Here is a 22,509-nt window from a genome sequence, read left to right on the forward strand (position 1 = left end):
ATCGGGCAAAGGGCCTACAAAACCGCGCAACCAACTAATTGCATTTTCACTAATTATTTGTGGTAATTTTATTTTAATAATTCACCATCTATTTGTCATTTTAATATTACTTTCTCATTATTATTATTTTTGGGTAAACATCCAAAGGGGATTTGAACCTTGAATCCCACAATTCTAATAATGCATCATAACACAGTGATTGCTTTATTATTTTCTCATATTATTATAAGAATATAACCAAATATGGTATGTTTGAGTTTACACATTCCTTAGCATATGGTATATTTGAGTTTACCCATTAGGTAGTATGCCATATATTTAAGATTACTGATTAATTTGTAGTATTGAGTAATATTTAAACATGCTTTAAAAATGATTGATTAAATGAATTTTGAATCGTTTCGTTTTTTTCCAGAGTTAAATTTACCCTCAATTCTAAAGTTTATTAATATTTTCTCATTTAAATACAATTTAAAGTATAGTTTTTCACAAGAAAACTTATAATATAATTGAACTAAAAATATATGTTTTACTAAAAAAATGATTAAATCTCATCTATTTTTCTTATTCCTTTTTATAATAATTTATTTTTAATGAATACTATCTCTTCAAAATATTATAGGTAACAAAATAAATTTATTTATTTAAATAACAAATTAAATATAAATAAATATTTAAAAATAAAATAAAACAAATTATTCATTTAAAATCAAAATTAATAAATGAACACATAAATGATTTATAACTACTATGAAATATATTTTTATAATAAAAATATATTTGTCATTTTTATTATTTATAGTGGTCATTTTTATATAATATAATCTTTTAATAAATAATCTATATATTATATTATTATTTAAAGTACTAAATAATTTTATTCAATTTAATTAATATTGTTTATTAACATTATCATTTAATCTTAATAAAATTTGTAAAATTAATATATTTCCCAAGATTCATCACGAGGACTCTCGCATTATTATCTCTTTTTTTCTTATATATTCCTCTTTAGCTGTCATAAATAACCATGTTACAATGAAATATTTCCTCTTGTCTTTCTGGATGTTAACATAAATTTCATGTGGGAAATGATTTGTCATTTTCATACTAATAATGATGCAAAGTTGGTAATGAACTGTCATTGTCATCACAATGGTGAATGAATGTAATTGTCATCACAATGATGATGAGATGCCCAGGATCAAAGGAAGTGGTCCTCACTTGAATAAAACAAAAAGCAAAACAACACTATGATGATGCGATGACGATGACGAGGACCAAAGGCAGTTACTATGATGATGCGATGACGATGACGAGGACCAAAGGCAGTTGTCGCTCGAATAAAACAAAAAACAGAGCAACCTTCAATTAAATAAAACAAAAAGCTAAGCAACGTTCAATTCCTCCGGAGTATCCGGAAGGAGCCAAAGCCGCTGCATCCTCCATTTCAATTTATTTATAACGCTACCAATTCCCTCCTCCTACTTAAAAAAAACAGCCCTATGCATAGTTCCATCTTTTTCTTTTTTATTTTATTTTGTTGAGACTGATCATGGATTGAGTTCGTTTCCAGCATTGTCATTCTCTTTGCTTTCATGCTCCTGTCTGCCTTATTTTATCTCCTTCATGCTCCTGCCTCCTCATGACCTGTTTCCATTATTATCATGTTTATTTCTTGCCTTCGTTTGTTCAGATATTTTTAAGTTTGTATTGCATATTTCTGTGTATTTTTGGGTGCACTCAATTTTGTTTCTCATTCCGTCTTTGTCTTCTTGATTTCATATCCATGATCATCCCATGGCTAGACAAAAACTCAGGGAAGCTTGGAGAGGTTCTGGAAATTGGAGCTAAATCAGTCTGATTCAAGTTTTAACGAGGTAATATTTCTTTGTTTCTTTAGTTCAAGAAAAAGTTAGTTTCGTTTTTATACATTTATTGAAATGTATTATGCCTCGCGATATTAGTTTTACAGGTAAAATTCGGTCAGGACATTTAATATCTTTCTTCAGGTGGAGCTAGTCTAAAATTTAAATATCTGTGACATGCGATGATGCTGAACCCTATGTTTTTGGCTTCTGTTTAAATCTTTATTTTAATAATGCATGTTTTATGCCCTCATTGATTGAAGATTTTGGAAGCCTCTTTTTAGTAGGTTGAATATTTTTCAGGAAGTCAATTTTATTTCTGAATTCACACTCCTAAATAATTAGCTGTTTGTGAATTTTGAATTTATGATTTGTTTTTATTTCTAAATTCATAACTCTGAATAATTAATAGTTTGCTAAATTTGAATTCATGATTTATTTTGACATATTTATATATTTTAATGCGACGCAGTTACTTCTGTGCAAGAATATAATTCAATGGATGTAAAGGACACGTTGGAAAGTTATTAGGGTACATGCCTCTTTCCCTTATACAAATCTGAAATAAAAAAAGGATTTATTACCCTTTTGATTTTATATTTCAAAGCTACAAACCTGTTTACTTTTCCTATAAGATAATAAGTCTCTCTTTATACATATCTGAAATAAAAAAAGATTTGCTACAAATTTCATTTTGTATTTCAAAACTACAAACCTCTGTTTACTATTCCCAGAAGATAATACGTTTACCGGGGCATAAAATCAATCCTATAATATGTTGGAGTAGGTCACCGGGGCATAAAATCAATCCTATAATATGTTGGAGTAGGTCGCGTGGAATATCGTAGGCTAAGGAGGGTGCGGTTGTGGGCTTGGGTCGCCCGACTTCAATAGGAGGCTGCCTACTATACCTATCCATGGATTATGTGTTTGCATGCGCTAACGGGACATCTCAAATATAACTCAGGAGAATCTTACTCATATCCATATATTTCATGAAGTTTATTATGTATTTTATGACATGGTTTTCAAAAATAGATAACTAGAATTATTTCATGGGTTTTTAATGTGGTCAAATTTGAAAGGTCTACTTCGATTTAGATTTTCTTGAACTAAAGTCGTATTAGCATAAAACCCTATAAATTGGGCACAATCTGGTTCAAATTAAATCTTATGTCCATAAAACCATATAAATTGGGTACAATCTGGTCCAATTTGAAGTCTCCACCTCACCTTCTGATTTAAATAGTGTTGATATGTTTTCTGAGATAAAATGTAGAAAACTGTATTATTCTAGAGCACAGAATCATATAAAATTATGCTAAAAAGATTCAATAGTTTGACAAGCCCTACGTAGAACGTACCGAGATCGATCGTGTGACAAATCGACAAAGTTCACATTTAATAGACCTGGAGTTGGAAGGAGTTACTGACAGGGATGGAATTAAATGGTTTATAATAAGGTGATTTGTTTTTTGAATATAATAAAAAATTTCTTAGCCGGACAATATTTTTTTAGTAAAATAATTGAAATGATTATTAAAATTGCAGTCTTACAGGTGCTTCCGATTTTAAATTCCTACCCATCGATATCTGTCTTTTAGCCTCTGGTAAAAGGTGCTGGGATAGATCATGTGAAAAAACGACATAATTAGAATGTGTATGATTATGGAAAATTAGGGAGAAATATTTATACAAATAGTTATAGTTATGTATGGAAAATTATATATATATAATTATGCACTCATTCTTATACAGATAATGGTTGGTATAGAGGTTTGAAATGATTTTGGGAATAGTAAAAAAAAATATTTGACATTAGTGATTATTTTATTATTATTATTATTTTAATTATTAAAATAATATTATGATATATTAAATAAATAAAAATGTATTTAAATAAATATGATTTGAAATGATATTTTTATTTATTTTTTAAATATTAAAAAAAAATTAATATAAATATCAAAATACTATTATTAAAAAATAATATTAATAAAAATATTAGAACAGGTTTTTAATTTTTTATTATTATTATTATTATTATATTAACATATTATATAGATGATATCTTTTGTATTATGAATATTAAAATATATTTGTTAAAAATAGGTGAACAATTTGTTTTCTCTGTTTTGTAGATTTAAGTTTATGTTTTGTAGGTTTAAGTTTGTAAAGATGTGATGTGGTAATTAGTTTATCTATGATATTTATGAAATAGTTATATATAATGTCATAATAAATTTTTGTAAATTACCATTTCTCATTAAATTCTCATTCCGATTAAAAAATACATAAATATTATTATATTTACTTTATTAAAAAATATTACAATAGGTTTTAAATATTATTATGATTATCTTATGACAAAAAAAATGTTCCAAAATCTATTATAAAAATGATATTTTTCATGTGAATAAATATTTTTATTTAAAAAATACAAATAAATAATATAAAAGAAAATTTTAAATTAATATTAATTTAATTTCAACTTAAATTAAAGTGATAAAAAAATTAAAATGATCAAAATTTATAAATAATTTTTTATCTAATTTTAAAATATTCTTTTAATATATTATCCATTCTGGAAAATTAAATAATAACATAAAAACACATTTGAAAAAATAAATATTTAAAAGAAAAATTTAAATTAATATTAATTTAATTTCAACTTAAATTAAAGCGATAAAAATTTAAAATTATCAATTTTTATAAATAATTTTTTATATAATTTTGAAATATTCTTTTAATATATTATTCCATTCTGGAAAATTAAATAATAACATAAAAACATATTTGAAAAATAAATATCAATAAAATAACCCACATCGAAAAAATAAATATCAATAAAATAACCCACATCGAAAAAATAAATATCCCACAAATGAATGGCGATATAAACGAAAAGCTCCTCGCCTTAATTTAAATTACTAAATTAAAAAATTATTTAATATAATGTATTTTGATAATTTAAATTAAAAAATGATTTAATATAATGTATTTTGATATATTAAATATTAATTTATAGTGGGCAAAATTACACCCTCACACACTACTACTCACCATGGCAGCAATAAATATACACTGCATATTGTTTGGGGAGTAGTCTACCTAGGCGGTAGAATGGCCCGTTTTCCGGCACCGTCCGGAAAATCGTCCGGCTCCGGCCACCGGGAATGTCTCCCGAGCTCCGCCACCCTCCCGAGCTCCGCAACCCTCCTTCTCCGCTTCTTCGCCACCCTCCCAGGCAATTCTGACATTCCTGCCACGGCTTGACAAAAAATCGGATTGGGGCCTGACATCCCCTGACAGGCTACTCCGATCGGGACGAGCCCGCGGTGTATTGTTCCGGGGAGCTGCTTGTAAATCAGGCACAGATAACCAGTGGGATCTAAGCCCTGAAGGGCCAACAGAGTACCCAAATGCACTGTTTGATCCGAAGGCAAAAAATCTGCGTATTAGAGGGGATTTGGGGGTAGATCTAGAAAGTGGCAGGGAAATCAGCGGTAATGGTGGTTCTTTCTGGTCTTCTACAAGGAGACTGCTTGGCAAGGCCTGGAACCGCTTCGCTCGAGGAGATTTTATTCGGACCTTCAATGGGTCAATTCCTGCAACCAGAACAGTTGAAAGCCATTTCAGTTTCAATCCAAAGTTGGCTTTGGCTAAGCCTGCAGCAGAGCCAGTGAAGTCTGCAAATCCAGATAGTAACAGAGGAGAAAAGCCCAGAGATACAGGTCCTGTGGGCTCTGCGAAGTTGGGGAATGAAAATGTCAGAGCCCACATGAAACCCAGTGGCAAAAAACCCCCGAAGCCTCCGAGGGCTCCCAGGTCCCTTACGTCAGCAGCCACAGATCCTTCAAATCCCTGGTGTTAAGTAGTGCTGGTTGTCTTGGCTGAACAAGTCAAGATAACTCAAGTTCAAATGTCAAATTATCAAAAGATCCCAAAATGAGGCCCTCTTTTTTTTTTAATACTGGCGGACTCAATTTGCAGCACAGTCCAGAATACTGGCTTACCTTGGATCTACTGTCTTCGAACATACCAGGCAGAAACTCTCCTTGCAGTGCCCGGAGAGTTGAAAATTCCAAAGAGGCTGATGTTTTCTTTGTGCCCTTTTTTTCTTCATTGAGTTATAACAGGCATTCAAAAGTTGAGACCCGTGGGCATAAGAGTAAAAATGAACTTTTGCAGGAGAAATTGGTGCATTTTTTGATGGGTCAGGAGGCCTGGAGGAGATCAGGGGGGAAGAATCATGTAATAGTTATGCATCATCCAAATAGCATGGTAATAGCAAGGGAGCAGCTTCGGTCGGCAATGTTCATTGTAGCTGACTTTGGACGATATTCACAATTGGTAGGCAACGTAGAGAAGGATGTTGTGGCTCCTTACAAGCATGTTGTTCCTTCCCTTGCAAAGGATTCTTCATCATTTGAAAGCCGAAGCATTCTCCTTTTCTTTCAAGGTGCTATTTACAGGAAGCATGTGGGTTCTTGAATCCAAATGCAATTATTTCCACCATTATTTTGGCCTCTTTAAAGTGTGATTGCATGCAGCGTGTTGGTTTTCTTTGTATTCTTTTGTTGGTAGGAATCCCTTCTTGAGGCACCACAAGCCCATGAATTTGATTCCATATTTATTTTGTTTCAAAAGCGAACACGTTGAATTTACCTTCAATGTCCATTGCTGACTTGGTTTATAATTATCAGCGTGGATATATTAGACAAAAGCTCTATGCTCTTCTGAAGGATGAAAAGGAAGTACATTTTACTTCTGGGAATACACAGAGGGATGGAATAAGAAAAGCAACTGAAGGCATGCGGTCTTCAAAGTTTTGCCTAAACATTGCAGGCGATACACCCTCTTCAAATCGGCTCTTTGATGCTATTGCTAGCCATTGCGTTCCTGTTATCATTAGCGATGAGATTGAGCTTCCTTATGAGGATGTCCTTGATTATACAGAATTTTGCATTTTTGTACAATCTGCTGATGTTGTCAAAAAAGGGTTTTTGATAAGATTGCTTAATAGTGTTAGAATGGAAGAATGGACCCGCATGTGGCAAAAGTTGAAGGAAGTCAGCCACCATTTTGAGTATCAGTATCCAGCTCAGCCTGATGATGTTGTGCACATGATTTGGAAAGCAGTTGCGAGAAAGCTACCTTCTGTCAGGCTCTCCCTTCATAAAGGAAAGCGCTACTCCAGATCTTGGCTTGCAAAGCACAGAGATTCCTTTTTCAGTCTACAAAAATGGGCTAGAGGCTAGCCTAGATTCGGGTATGATTTCTGCAATTCAGATTCACATTTGAAATTACCAAACAGAAGGTAGTGTAGTCACAACTCACATCGTTTCCATGGTACTTAGACATCCATGGCTTAATCTCTTTGACGAGCATATGACTACTGATAGAATCAACGAGTAACCATCAAAGTAACTATAACTGATTTAATGAGAGCCATGTGCAGTTTCATAGTCTGAATTAGTCCGATGTTCAAGATGGAAATTGCATTGTTTCCAAAAATGAAATGGATTGAAAATGTTATTTTTTCTTGTATTTGTAGTTCCTGGCTTTCATGTGCATTGCCAACAGAAGAAATGCACAAAAAATATCAGTATCAGAGAAAATAAATCGGCCTAGTTGATTATAGGTGTACTCTTCTACATTTGCAAATGAAGTCAGGGCTTGATCGCTGTATATTGAAAAAATACAGCCAGGTCATTCTCATGTATCTTATTGATTATAGGTGTACTCTTCTACATTTGCATTATAGGTGTACTCTTCTACATTTGCAAATGTAGTCAGGACTTGATCGCTGTATATTGAAAAAATGCAGCCAGGTCATTCTCATGTATCTTATTTTTGAGATGAACATTATCACTTATAACTCAAAATTCATTCATATTCATGTTAAAAAGGTGAGTTTCACAATGGAGGGAAAATAGAATGAATTTCTGAAACAAATAAGCTTTTAAGCTACAAACCTGATTTTTAAAAATTTGGATATATATATATATATATATATATATATATATATTTGAAATGAGAATATTCCATTTAATGGATTCCTTAAACAAGATATATATATATATATATATATATATATATATATATGTGAAGGGAATATCAATACTCAAAAAACTCAAAACTCATTTATAAATGAGGCTATATATCTAAAATCAACTTTTAAGTTGGAGGTTGCAATGTTATATCTATCTAACCTAGAAATAAAACATAAATTAAAATAATAAAGTGTAATAATTACCATTCTCATCTTCATCTTTAAGATAATAAAGTATAATAATTACCATTCTCATCTTCATCTTCCTCATGAAAATAAGAACACGATACATTTTCAATGGTGGAATGTGGAGTAAATAACTATTTCCAATTGCATTGCTAGATTCCTCAAGATTTAGTGCAGCAAGAGAGACGCCTAAGTCAGGATTTAATATCCACATCGCAACCTTTTAAAGGTTGATTCTTATATTCTTGACCCCTATGAGATACAAGGAAAATGTTGGGATTCACATAAACAAGATCTCTAGCCTTCTACAAACACTACAAGTTGAGTTTCACTGAATTATAAAATTATAGAAGTTTCAATTCCTTTCCATTGACGGAGAGCTTACTATTTGTGAGAGAATACAAGTGACAAAGGGTGAACCATTCGCTCCATGGAAAATTTACCATTGGTTACTCTCATCCAAAGTTGATTCGTCTAAATAATCATCCAAATTAACAATAAAATTAGCAAATTCTTAATTCACCTCCTTATGTAGATGTGCTAGAAATATTCTCATAACCCCCCGTTTCACTCCATTCACCACCTCCCTATTCTTATGTGTTGTCTTCATCTTACCATTGTTTTTGAATAATGAAGTCTTTGTCATAAAATCTTAGGTTCAAGGCAAATTCTAAAGCGCGTTATGAAGTGTTGAGCTATTCCAACTCTCAAGAATGATTTTCTTCATTGAATCAACAAAATAAGCATGAAGAAATAAAAGCTAAGGAGACTCTTGTAAAATTATTTCCATAGTTTTTTCAATTAAAATATTCATTCTATTGTAAACCTCTCCCAAGAAGTGTTTGCATGTGGTTGCATTTCAAAGAAGCTCAAACACTGGTGATGTGAATTTCAGTAAGAAATCTATTTTGCTCCACCACTCCTCATCAAGAGACAATTTGTGCACCATAGTTCCCTTCTCTAAATCCATCTATCTCCAATCAGCCTAAAGTTGACTCACCGCCATGGAAGCTAATGGTTTCTTAACATCAATAAGGTAATGCAACATGATGAAGTTTAAGGTGTATATTGTCTCAAAAACTTTTAACAACTGCAATCTAAAGTATTCTTGAAATATTGCTTGACATTGTTGGTGGTTGGCAATAAATTTGACTATATCCCTAGCTTTCCCTATGAATTCCTTAATCCATGAAACTTTATTGTCAATCTCTTCTTGAACCATATTTAAATTATGGATAACGCGGTGAGTCCAAAAAATGTAATCATACTGGCTCTCCAAAATCAAACCTGTAGCTTTGCAAACCACTATTTTATCCATGATAACTTGCACCACTTTAGTAGGCCCTATTTTCTTAATAGCTTTGATTGAAATATCTATGATAAATTATCATTTATCTTGAAAGTCCTTGGGCTTCAAAATCATTGTTCCTTTTGGTGAATTGATAATGATATTGATAAATGGCCTATGCCTAGAATCTATCCATCCAAGACAATGGTAACCTCAAAGCTACTCCATGAAGCATGAATACGTTCTAAAATGCCCTCAATTGTATCCTCCTTTTTTAGTAGATGGGTTTGGAGTTTTTCATGATGAAGCCCTTTGAACCCTTGAGGAGTTGCATTAATTGCCCTCTCTATATCTCTCCAATAAGAAGATTAAACCAAATACCACAATTATAGATGGCCACTGCCACTCTTGTTTCAACTGCTTCTCTTGTGAACATTCACCATTTTAGCTATTTTTCTCTATTGAATTGCAGAGAAAGAGCCTTTGAAATTTTTTATACTTGTGATCTAGAATGAATCATTATATAATTTTTCATCTATGTTGGTTCTTTTTGGGTGGAAAAATTGGAGTAATTGACTTGCAGGGCCCATTTAGTGGTAGGTCCTTGTTTGGGAATTTGAGGTTCTATACCTTCCAGAGTTGTTTTGAGGCATCAAATGACACTTGTTGGGGTCAAAACTTTAGGGGTGTAGCTCGCAACTCTTGATATGATTATACACACTGTGACTTTTCCAATGGTGTGAAAATCACCTCAATCGGAGCTTGTATGTGGAACTTATGCCTCCCACAAGTTGACCTACCTTGTTGACCACCATGGTATCGAGTGGATGCCATGTCAACCCCCATTACTCATAGATCTAGAGTAATTCATGTGTGGACTTTCAAAAATATTGTCATGTCCCCAATAAATAATTTTGCTAAGTAGACCTCCCTTTTTGCAATTTTGGCGTTAAGAAAATATTTTGGCATGTAAAACTTAGGAAAAGTGGGTTGAGGGAGTCATCACTTAGTTTTTGGAGAAAATTAGGCCACAAACATTAGAGAAAAGGAAAAATTAATTTGGTAGTGGGATGTGGGGCTACCCAAAGAGGCGAATTCGAACCCCTTTGGAAAATTGAGCTATGGAGAAGGAGGGAGAGAAAGGAGGTCGAAATGATGGAGCCCACAAGGAGAGAAGGGAGCAAAAAGTATTAAAAAAAAAAGAGGGCCTCATTTTGGGATCTTTTGATAATTTGACATTTGAACTTGAGTTATCTTGACTTGTTCAGCCAAGACAACCAGCACTACTTAACACCAGGGATTTCCGGGTGGAAATTCCACCTCTACCTTCGGTGAATTTCGAGTGTCACCCTAGGCGAGAATTTGAGAGTTAGTTTCGGGAATTTGAGGAGCCATTTCACAAGATTTCCTTCAACTGGTGTGTGTTTCTCTAAGGGCGTAGAAGGAAACTCGTGGGAATGAGAAAGACCAGCGAATAGTAGAATATGGGCTGGAGAATTTGCAGAGATTTATTCATAGGGAGGACAAGCTTCTCCTTGGTGATTTGCAGGGTGAAATTTGAGGTAATTCTTGGGGCCGAATTTATACATTTCTAGCAGCGCGCATGAACTCCCAGCCGAAGATTTCACAAGGTTTGGATAAGTAGAGTTGTGGAGAGATAAGGGTTAAAGTTAGGGAGTATTTCTCAGAGGAGATTCACAAGAGTTTGGGAGGTTTTCCAGGAGGATTTGGCTCACATTCAATAATATATTTTCAGCCAGTGTGTTTGGCTTGATAGAGAGGGAAATTCACATTTCTTTGGGTCACCAGGTGAAGTTGGAATCAACCCGAAGGAATTTTGGGTTTTTGTGGGTTTATTAAGAGGAGGCTCCAACCAATTTTATGGGTTTTTGTGGGTTTAGCTACACCCCTAAAGTTTTGACCCCAACAAGTGTCATTTGATGCCTCAAAACAACTCTGGAAGGTATAGAACCTCAAATTCCCAAACAAGGACCTACCACTAAATGGGCCCTGCAAGTCAATTACTCCAATTTTTCCACCCAAAAAGGACCAACATAGATGAAAAATTATATAATGATTCATTCTAGATCACAAGTATAAAAAATTTCAAAGGTTCTTTCTCTGCAATTCAATAGAGAAAAATAGCTAAAATTCTATGTAGAATTCTACACAGCCTATTTGTGTCAAGGACCTATATGCAACTTTTTCATCTGGCCTTTCGCCGCCCTCTGCTCCCATCTTTCCTCCCAAATTATGGAAAACGTCGTGTCCGGTCAAGATGATTTTATTTTCATGGTTGATCTTTTCTAACAGGAACCTCACATGGGAGGTCCTTCAAAGGAAGGGATGGCTGGGTCCGGGCAGATGTCCAATGTGTTGTCTGGCGGCTGAAACAAATGCCCACATGTTCTTTCAGTGTGCTGCATCGTCTCAAATCTGGTATGATCTGGCATTATCTCATGGTTTTCCTCACCGGGTTCTCATCTGTACAGGAGGGCTTCAAATGGTGGAGCGAACAGCGCCCAACTTGGCGATCAGTTTTCATCCTTACACGCTGGTTTTTGTGGAAATGGAGAAATGCTCGCATCTTTCAAGAGTCCAGGGTGCCCCTTGCCTCTGTCCTGGTTCACATTTTCGCTTTCCTCGACCCTGCTAGTTAACCTCCAGCCATGGTTTATGCCAATTTTTCCTTTATCGTTTCTTTTTCAGTTTATGTGGATCATTTTTCTCTTTTGATCTTCCTCTCTGTTTTTGGATGGTCTTTATATATTGTTTCTAAATGATGATATATCTATAAGCTATCTGGACAGTTATTTTTTGTGGAAGTTCAGATTAATCTGCAGTATCAGACCTATATGTCTTAGTTCCAGAATGGGACGGCCATGTTATGTAACAGAACTTTATATTCTCTTAATATAATCCATGATGCTTTTCTCTCTGAAAAAAAAGATTTTAATAAAACTAAAAATAAGAATATTTTTATATAAAAATGTAAAATTTATATAACTATAAATAATATTATTAAAAACTAACACAAAGTAATAAGTGTCAAGAGGAATCAAATTTCTAAAAATGTAATTTTATTTTCAAACTTTCCACTAAAAAAAATTTGTATCAAGTTTGTATCTTGACAAATCAAATTTTTCTTGACCCTTGATAGCTCTCAAATTAAGACAAATCTATGTTAATTCTTAATATAATATAACAATTCGCAATTTAACGATTAGAATTCATAGAACTCATAATAACTAAAATTTAATTAAAATAAATAGAATCTTGATTGTTTAATAGAATCTAAAATCAATAAATAAATAACAATAACTAAAATTTAATTAAAATAAATAGAATCTTGATTGTTTAATAGAATCTAAAAATAAATAAATAACAATAAAATATCATATTATTGTAGCTCTCAAACTAAAACAAATCTATGCTAATTCTTAATATAATATAACAATAATTTTAAAATAAATAGAATCTTGATGGTTTAATAGAATCCAAAATCAATAAATAAATAACAATAAAATATCATATTATTGTAGCTCTCAAGCTAAAACAAATCTATGCTAATTCTTAACATAATATAACAATTTGTAATTGAAAATTTGCATTATCTATTAATATAATATAACAATTTGTAATTGAAAAATTGCATTATCTTAATATAATATAAGAATTACTCTCAAGTTAAAAATTGATATAATATAATAATTTGTAATTGAAAAATTGAATTATCTTAATATAATATAACTTGTAACAATTTGTAATTAAAAGATTGAGCTATCTTAATATAATATAACAATTTGTAATTGAAGAATTAGAATTCATAGAACTCATCTTAATATAATATAACAATTTGTTATAAAGAATTAGAATTCATAGAACTCATAATACCAAAGTTAAGTTAAAATTAACAGATTCCTGATGGTTTAATAAAATCTAAAATAAATAAATAAATAACAATAAAATATCATATTCAATCACATATTGATATAGAGTCATATCATTGTAGGGTACTCCACTGCAGGGTAATGTAGAAGAGGACATAGTTGAGATTTTGGAATATAAGATGGATAACCATGTTAAATTTTATATTATACAACCATGGTAATGAAAATAATGTTACTATTAATGTTGGGTTTATTTAGTAATGTTGATTTTGAAATGGAAAATAATGTTATTAGGTGGTTGACAATGATAATATAGAAGTAAAAGAATATGCTATCACATCTACCTCCACCTGTGAACTTGCACTTAAAGCCACCTCCAACTGGTAACTTATACCCAAAGCCAGCTTTCAAATTAACGAGTTTTGAATACATGTGATACCTGATAGGATATGTCATCAAAGTCTTTGACAGTGTTAATATCATAGTGAAAGATGTTGTCACATTAGCTTGGTAACTTGTTGCCAAATCCAGCTGTCAAATTCATACAGCTTTATATATTACTATATTAGTAACATCTTGTAAACATGGATGAACTTACTGCTGGAGCACATGCTCTGTCCACGCTGTTTTATTTAACTTCCATAAATTATTTCAGGCAAAGACCTGTTATAAATGTCTAATTATTTATCATCATCTCTGTATCCTATGAGCAGACTGCAAAATTGATATATAAATGTCATAATGTACAAAGACCCTCTCCTAAATTCAAGTAATTTGAAATCTCAGTTGAAACTTGAAACAGCTCTGAGAGTTTGCTAGCAATCAAACTCTTCCTAGATAACAATACTTGACAATGCTTTTGCTATAGGCTTAAAGATCTAAACCTGCATCCTTCAGACTCTGGCCTTCAAGGATCTGTAAGGATGAACCCGAAGCATGAAACCAGAATTGGGTTCTTATTTTACTTCAAATGGACTGCTAACATGAATGACAATCATTCATTTGCTTGAAAAAAAGATCAAGGGAGCTCCCATTCATGTGGCATGCTGTTCAAAATAGAATATAGGTCTGCTGGTAAAGACAATACTTTGAGATGCTGTACAAATTGGATACTGTACCTTTGGAAGAACCAATTTTTGCATATGGCAATACAAACTGGAAGCCACTTCACACTCCATGTTGTGGGTGCCCGTGTCATCCGTATGAGGGGCTTATTGCTAGATAAATTAGTATTTGCAGTTGAACTTTCCAATTGAGGAGCAGAGATGCCTGGGTGAAACCTACCAGGTTTATCAAAAAAAGAATTTATACAGACTTCAAGAGCCTAGATTTGGTGGAACAGGTGTCACTTCATCAATTCCAGGTTCAGGATCAGATAGAGAATCAGAAGGTTGGTTCTTCCCTCTGCACATTAAATCACAGCAACACCAAACAAGCATCAGAAGCATATATTATAGATACGAGAAGAGGTAATGTGGAACCAAACTCTTATCATTCTTTGAAGGATGATCAACAGAATATATTGAAGCATCATGGATGGAGGAAGGAAAGCATAACTGGTTAATTGGATCAACTCATCACATTACACTAATAAGAGGTAAAGTTATACTAAAAACATTGGTTACTAAAGGCCATACTTGCACCTTCAAATGACCAAGAGAGCCAATGCAATAACCTAAAACCAGTATGGTACACATCAGGAAGCCACGTGACACATGGGTTCCTAATAAACAACATGGATAGCATGGTCAAAACGGCTATGAATATTTGTGTAGCTATAGTTATGGGGCAGTATATGCCAACTCTTCGGATTTAGTCAAGTACAAAATCCGGTGAGTGGCATATACAACCCATGCCTTAAAGGGAGCTATAGTTCCACAAATATTGGTCTCCCTCCGAACATATAGTTTAATGAACATGGACATGGAAGCAAGCAGTGTCACATCAGAAAAAGAATGGTCTTAGACAACCAGGCGATGATGAGAACATGAATTGTCTTGACCTACCAAGATAAACCAGGGTAGGAACCAGGCTACTTGAACATAGATGCCTGATTACAGTGGACAATGTGGATACTTCACAAGAAGTCACGGTGGATACTCAACAAAAAGTCATGGTGAAAACATAGTGCCTAATAAACATGGAAGCCATGGGTGGAAACATCAATACTAACAAACATGCTGCATTTTATCACTGAAATTCAAAATCTAAAGAACAGAAAACGAAGTTAATACTCACATTGTTTGCCCAGGTTCTCGATTTATTGAATTTGGACGATAATTCTTATTGAACTCAAGCGAGAATTTTCTTGTCTGCATTGGAGCCCCTGGTGAGGTCTGAGGACCACCATTGCCCTGGGAAAATATACCTATAAAAGAAAACAGAGGAAACGCAAAAGTAAAGCTTCAGAACCCCAATAACGCTCCAACAGAATACCTGGAGAAACCCTGATCTAAACAAATAACCTCATCTTCGCTGTGCCAATGTGGGTTTCCGAAAGCTTTACCTGAACAGAGCTCAGTCAGGTTAGACCCTTTACCTTGGCTATGCTCAGGTAGATAAGATGAAGACCTTACCACATTTCAGGACCCTTGAAGACAAGGTTATCCCAAATTGCACTATGGATATATCTTAGCTGTTTACCTAAGCATAGCAAAGATAAGATCGCTTGCCTGAGCTAGAAGGTAATGATGGATACTTAAAATACAAATCTAGTCTATCAGTTTAATGGGAATCCCAGATGCAGGATCATTACCTTGCACAATCATTATAAGACAGAAGCAGAGAGTGAACACAAGAGCCCACACATTTGCATTGGACGCTTTAGCCTTTGCAGCTTGCTTTTTCTTGAGAGATCTAATTCTCTCCAGCTTGGCTTTCCTCAACAGAGCAATGTCTGAGATGCCCTTCATGAACTTCTCCTTTGAAGGATCTGTGGCTGCTGACGTAAGGGACCTGGGAGCCCTCGGAGGCTTCGGGGGTTTTTTGCCACTGGGTTTCATGTGGGCTCTGACATTTTCATTCCCCAACTTCGCAGAGCCCACAGGACCTGTATCTCTGGGCTTTTCTCCTCTGTTACTATCTGGATTTGCAGACTTCACTGGCTCTGCTGCAGGCTTAGCCAAAGCCAACTTTGGATTGAAACTGAAATGGCTTTCAACTGTTCTGGTTGCAGGAATTGACCCATTGAAGGTCCGAATAAAATCTCCTCGAGCGAAGCGGTTCCAGGCCTTGCCAAGCAGTCTCCTTGTAGAAGACCAGAAAGAACCACCATTACCGCTGATTTCCCTGCCACTTTCTAGATCTACCCCCAAATCCCCTCTAATACGCAGATTTTTTGCCTTCGGATCAAACAGTGCATTTGGGTACTCTGTTGGCCCTTCAGGGCTTAGATCCCACTGGTTATCTGTGCCTGATTTACAAGCAGCTCCCCGGAACAATACACCGCGGGCTCGTCCCGATCGGAGTAGCCTGTCAGGGGATGTCAGGCCCCAATCCGATTTTTTGTCAGGCCGTGGCAGGAATGTCAGAATTGCCTGGGAGGGTGGCGGAGAAGCGGAGAAGGAGGGTTGCGGAGCTCGGGAGGGTGGCGGAGCTCGGGAGACATTCCCGGTGGCCGGAGCCGGACGATTTTCCGGCCGGTGCCGGAAAACGGGCCATTCTACCGCCTAGGTAGACTACTCCCTACTACTCACCATGGCAGCAATAAATATACACTGCATATTGTTTGGGCTGAATTTGAACCGTCCATTTTGAGCATTGGACGGTTGAGGAGTCATGCACAGAATGGGAAGAAATAGCAAGGAAGATAATGACAGACGAAGATGAAGATAATGAGCGAAGAAGATGAAATCGTCATGGAAATCACCGGGCAAAGAAGAGATAATTCTTATAATTTATCAAGCTTTCATTTACCCTAGCCATGGCGGTTCCCCATAAGAAAGACGCGCATGGATTTTGACTTCGATGCGACGCAACCTTCTGTGTGCCCCTGCCATGCCTTTTCCACATATAGTCGGTTGAACCCCAATACGTGGTTCTGGTACAGTAATTTCTGACATTTTCACTCGGCAGGAGGACATTAGGGATGAATCTATTTCAAATACTTGGTGAAATTCGTCGGGCCTGGAGGCATTTTCAGCCAGTACGGATAGTTTTTGAACGGAAAAGATTATAAATTGTTTTCGATTGTTATAAGTTGAAATCGTCGCTCGAAGAATTATAGGTATTATAATTGATAAGCAGAGATGATTATTATAATTGATAAGCTTTGGTTTACCCTGTCCATGGCGGCTCCCCAGAGGAAAGCAACGGTAGTGGTTTGCTTCGGACGTAGATTTTGACGCAATTTCGGTAATACCCTCGACCCACGAGGAGATCTATAGTGTTTATGGATTTAACTGAAAAATTAATGTCAGTTGCAAATTCATATGAAATTACAGCTCCTGCGTGGTACACAGGGAAACATCGAAACGAATGCTTGTTAAAACAATGAGACACTGAAAACAACAAAATAGAGGCTCTGTAAACTCCCAATGAATACGATGTCAGAGGCAATAAAACCCTTTCTCTTGCGCTGGCTATGAGATGAACGAACGAGGGAGCGTTGTCTCTCAGATGGACTCGCTACAAGAAGAGGTGTGTCACATCATCTCAGCTGCCATTGTCAGCGGTAATTAATAATTAAGTGCAAATAAATGGGTCAAGGTTGAAAATATTATAAAAATCATAAATCCAAATAATAAGTGTATAACTTTTATGTCCGAGAATATTATTAAAACCAAATTAAATTAAATTATATAGATTAATTAATACACATTAAATTCCAGATGTAAAATGTAATATTTGTATAAATTATGTTTTTTTTAATCTACGGTGAAAAGTGGCTCATGAAATGTTTGTAATATTTGTATAAATTATGTTATGTTTTTTTTAATCTACGGTGAAAAGTGGCTCATGAAATGTTTATATCATTTAGACTGAATTTACAGATGCTATATATTAAGATGCTATGGAATTCAAATAATACTAATCAATTCTTTTAAGATGCTATGGAATTCAAATAATACTAATCAATTCTTTTAAGATGCAAGCAGGAGTTCTTCCATACAACAGATATACGTTGGATCATGTAGAGGGAACCAAGATCAGTGCCTCCACCTTTGACAACAAAGGCATAAGACATACAGCAGCAGATCTTCTCAAGTCTGCCAATCCCAAAAATATTGTCGTGCTTCTCAATGCTACCGTCAGCAGGATTCTCTTCAATTCCCCTGCATCTCGTGGTAATTCATTCTTCACCTGCATTCAAATTATGTAGGACATTCTCATACATGACTGCCATTTCACAACATTCGCTGCTAATATAGTTTACCTAATTTTCAAATTATTTATGGTCAAGATTGGACTAGTACATTTATATCAAGATCTGTAGATATAGATTCCGAACTTTCAATGTGAAAACTTGCAGGAAAGAAGCGTGGATCTTCTAGGAAGCCGAAGGCCAGCGGAGTAGAATTCATGGTTTTATCAAGTTTTTCTCAAAGGATCATCACGTTTCAGCGAGGTAATCGTTTCTGCAGGATCCATAGGCAGCCCCCAGGTGCTGATGTTGAGCGGAATCGGCCCATCTCGACATCTCAAAGAATTCAGTGTTCCTCTAGTCGTAAATTTGCCTTCAGTGGGCCAAGGGGTTCAAGACAGCCCCCGTGCAACCATAACCTTGCAATCCCCTAAACCCCTGGAATTCTCGAGCATACAGGTAGTGGAATTCAAATAATACTAATCAATTCTTTTAAGATGCTATGGAATTCAAATAATACTAATCAATTCTTTTAAGATGCTAATCAATTCAAATAATACTAATCAATTCTTTTAAGATGCTATGGAATTCAAATAATACTAATCAATTCTTTTAAGATGCTATGGAATTCAAATAATACTAATCAATTCTTTTGATGAACGCCGGATAGAATTCACTTTCTGGAAGGTTGCGGCTACTTTTGATGATTATGAACTGTACACAACGAAATCAGCACATCGATAAAAACCTTACGCGGCTCGATTGGGGAGACATGGACGACCAAAGCTTCTTCTATAATGGTTCATCCGGTGACCTCTGTACACCCGAGGATGCCTTCTGTAGGCATTGCACTTCGTATCCTGTAGTCGTTCCAACGGATAAGAACTACAACATTAGCCGTGATAAGAATATGCAGCAATTCAGTCAAAGAGGATTCCAAATTACATGGAGTATACCCGACTCTTGTCTTTCATGTAACGCCACTGGAGGAACATGTTATCATCATATCAAAAAAATTGGAAGAGAAATTGATAACTTCGATGCTGGTGATTTTTGCATTTGCCGTCATGGTTTATACTTGGAAAGTAATTGCTCTGAAGGTGAGGATCTCCGAAACTTGTTTTATTGACCACATCCTTACGTTTCCTTCTCTTACGCCGCTGTTTCGATTTCCGTTCCCTGCAGGGCATCACGCTGTAGGTCAAGTCCTATCTCCAGGAGTTACGGCAGGTAAATTTCCTACCATTAAACCACATCCATTCGTTACTCTTATCTAGGGTTATTTTTTGGAGTATGTGCTCTCTTCAGCATAGTAGTGGTTTCTTGCATAGTGCTCCGTCGGCAATTTTGTTGTACCAGGACTGCCACCGAGGAGCAGAGTATTCGAGCGTTTATGGACCCCATCGCCTCTGGAACTCCCTCTGTTGAAATTTTTTTAAATTATTATTCCTCTCAAGTGCCCACCAGATATTCTTATGCTCAGATTATGATTTACACAAACAACTTGGCAGAAAAGCTTGGTAAAGGAGGTTTTGGAACAGTTTATAAAGGACAACTTCCCACTGGACGCGAGATAGCTGTGAAGATTTTGGATGAATCCAAACAGAGTGAACAACAGTTTATAGCTGAAGTGGCAACAGTGGGTACGACCTGTCATGTTAACCTGGTGCGCCTCTTGGGTTATTCTTCCCAGGGATCCATCAAAGCTTTGGTGTATGAATATATGGTGAATGGTTCCCTTGACAAATATATCCACGGAGGCCATCATGACGAGCTGAGCTGGAAACAACTATATTCAATTGCACTTGGTACAGCTCGCGGTATTGCATACCTGCATGATGAGTGCAGAAATCGCATCTTACATTTCGATATAAAGCCTCACAATGTTCTCCTTGATGACACTTTTTGCCCAAAAGTTGCAGATTTTGGCTTAGCCCAAATAACTAATAGAGAGGAAAGCCACATCTCTGTTGGTTACAGAGGAACTCTAGGTTACTCTGCCCCAGAGATGGTGTCTAGGATGTATGGAGTTGTCACTGATAGATCTGATGTTTATAGTTATGGGATGCTGGTGATGGAGATGGTGGGTGCAAGACAGAATATTGATTTTCACAATAAAGAGAGTACATCAAGCAAATTTTTCTATCCAGAGTGGGCTTTCAAGCAAGTGGAGAAGGGTCAGTTTGGGAATTTGAGAAAAGGAAACATGTCAGAGGAAGAGCAGAGGATAGCAAAAAGTTTAAGTTTAGTTGGGCTGTGGTGCATACAATTCAATGCGGTTCGTCGTCCTCCAATGAGTAAAGTAATCGAAATGCTCGAAGAAGATGCCGGCATTACCACTCCTCCATATCCATTCCCCGTTGATCCACCTATGATAGAAATGCACCTCGATGATTCTGACCCGTCTTCTTCAACCATTACCACTCCAACTCCATTTCCATTCCCCATTGATCCACCAATGACAACTATGCAACACCATGCGCCATCTTGTTCTGCTACTTATCCTTTGGAGGTTGAAAAGAAAAATCCCAAGAGTACTCACAATGCCCAAACCTGAAACCTCAGAGAGTTTCAGATAATAATTTGATTCTCTTGGGTACTTTATATGTAATAGATTTTTAAGTTATCGACTTCAAATGAATAGAAGTAATAGTAGTTGTATTATTTATCGTTTCTCAATTTTAGTGAGAAATTGTTATGTTATCATGTCTAATTTAATTAGAGTTATTTATTGGGGGTTAATCTTTTAATATAATATCAAGTTTTTATATTATTTAAAGTTTTATTCCGTATTTTAAGATTCAATTGAATGGAAAAAGATATAACTTGGTTTCACTTTTGGCATTTTATATTTTATATTAGGCATATTTTCATAAAGAGATGTTTCATAGTTATCTAAGAATAATTACTGGTGAACCATTCTATTCTCTATGTTGCTGATTCTATTGTCTTTCTAATGCTTGCACTGTTCCTCTTCTCATTATATTCAGACCGCCATTGGAATTTCTCCTGTCATTGGAATTTCTTTATATTTCGATTGTCGGTATTGGAGTGATCATTCTCTTGTTATAGTGGAATTTCATTATATTTGAAGTGCGTGCCTCTATGAGACGTTTCTGTTTCACGCGCCTGAATGTATGCCATGTATTTTTTTTCCTGGAACTGATTTGTAACGTCTGGGCTCTTAGTTTTGCTTGTTGAACTATGGCTTCTGTGTTTTGGCAGCGTACCGTATTTTTTCCAAGATGATCATTACGGCTGGAAATGCGCACTAAATCGATGTTGTGTCAAGGTAAGAGAAATCATGCTGCTGCTCTTATGGATAGTGTCTCAAATAATTTCTCACTGGTTGACATAATTTAATTCTAAATTTTAAGGGTTCATGATTTTCAGGTCATGAAAATCTGGATGGAAATAGGACAGAGATAAGAGGAATTCCAAATTCTTTCTCACCTCAAGGTATCACAGGTACGAAATTCTCATTTCTTTTTTATTAAAGATTAACACAAACTTTTCAATGTACAGATTGAAATTTGTTTTTCAGGAAATTGATTGAAATTTGTTCTTTATGAAACTGATTTTATGAATAGACAAATCATAGTTATTTATGGAAAGCCTTCCTCTCCATTTGTGAAAATTTAGAGAAAAAAATTGTTACAATTTTACTTTTGTATTTAAAAGTTATAAAGCCTATTGAGGAGATACCTAATCCCAATAGAGTATCTCAATAGACAAATCATAGTTATTTATGGAAAACCTTCCTCTCCATTTGTGAAAATTTAGAGAAAAAAATTGTTACAATTTTACTTTTGTATTTAAAAGTTATAAAGCCTATTGAGGAGATACCTAATCCCAATAGAGTATCTCCTTCGCTCGGCCTACTAAGAGTAGGAGGTTAGTCGGTCGGTCCTTTATCATAT

At 35.0% G+C, this 22,509-nt stretch overlaps 3 protein-coding genes across 3 annotated transcripts in view; 2 read left to right on the forward strand and 1 right to left on the reverse strand.

Moving 5' to 3' along the window:
- The first annotated feature begins 5,778 nt into the window (after positions 1-5,778).
- Positions 5,779-7,129, forward strand: LOC149157260 (putative arabinosyltransferase ARAD1). Its single transcript, XM_089437629.1, has 2 exons — positions 5,779-6,350; positions 6,575-7,129. The coding sequence occupies exons 1-2, from the start codon at positions 5,817-5,819 to the stop codon at positions 7,127-7,129; spliced, it is 1,089 nt and encodes a 362-aa protein (XP_089293755.1). The 5' UTR covers positions 5,779-5,816.
- Positions 7,130-13,885: 6,756 nt separating this feature from the next.
- LOC149157261 (uncharacterized) lies at positions 13,886-18,809 on the reverse strand. The gene is made up of 5 exons (XM_089433696.1): positions 18,702-18,809; positions 18,475-18,588; positions 16,043-16,955; positions 15,526-15,655; positions 13,886-14,691 (listed from the first exon to the last, which is right to left on the reverse strand). The coding sequence occupies exons 1-5, from the start codon at positions 18,807-18,809 to the stop codon at positions 14,604-14,606; spliced, it is 1,353 nt and encodes a 450-aa protein (XP_089289822.1). The 3' UTR covers positions 13,886-14,603.
- Positions 18,810-18,916: 107 nt separating this feature from the next.
- The window catches only part of LOC149157262 (LEAF RUST 10 DISEASE-RESISTANCE LOCUS RECEPTOR-LIKE PROTEIN KINASE-like 2.5), a 163,970-nt gene continuing 160,377 nt past the window's right edge, over positions 18,917-22,509 (forward strand). The window contains exons 1-7 of the mRNA XM_089435743.1: positions 18,917-19,048; positions 19,260-19,689; positions 19,775-19,819; positions 20,101-21,185; positions 21,580-21,724; positions 21,815-21,881; positions 21,983-22,057. Of these exons, the coding sequence (XP_089291869.1) occupies positions 19,293-19,689; positions 19,775-19,819; positions 20,101-21,146 (1,488 nt within the window). The 5' untranslated portion in view covers positions 18,917-19,048; positions 19,260-19,292 and the 3' untranslated portion in view covers positions 21,147-21,185; positions 21,580-21,724; positions 21,815-21,881; positions 21,983-22,057. The remainder of the gene's footprint in view (positions 19,049-19,259; positions 19,690-19,774; positions 19,820-20,100; positions 21,186-21,579; positions 21,725-21,814; positions 21,882-21,982; positions 22,058-22,509) is intronic.

Source organism: Pinus tabuliformis, chromosome 5_2 (assembly GCF_031772625.1).
Source record: "Pinus tabuliformis cultivar Carrire ecotype Pingquan chromosome 5_2, CPIR1, whole genome shotgun sequence".
Classification (NCBI taxonomy): Eukaryota; Viridiplantae; Streptophyta; class Pinopsida; order Pinales; family Pinaceae; genus Pinus; species Pinus tabuliformis.

Coding starts and splice junctions, on each gene's coding strand:
- LOC149157260 (XM_089437629.1), top strand. CDS start 5,817: ATGAGGCCCTCTTTTTTTTTTAATACTGGCGGACTCAATTTGCAGCAC. Junction 6,351..6,574: donor GTGCTATTTACAGGAAGCAT/GTGGGTTCTTGA, acceptor TATAATTATCAG/CGTGGATATATTAGACAAAA.
- LOC149157261 (XM_089433696.1), bottom strand. CDS start 18,809: ATGAATTCTACTCCGCTGGCCTTCGGCTTCCTAGAAGATCCACGCTTC. Junction 18,589..18,701: donor CTACAGATCTTGATATAAAT/GTACTAGTCCAA, acceptor ATTTGAATGCAG/GTGAAGAATGAATTACCACG. Junction 16,956..18,474: donor ACTTGAGAAGATCTGCTGCT/GTATGTCTTATG, acceptor TAGTCTACCTAG/GCGGTAGAATGGCCCGTTTT.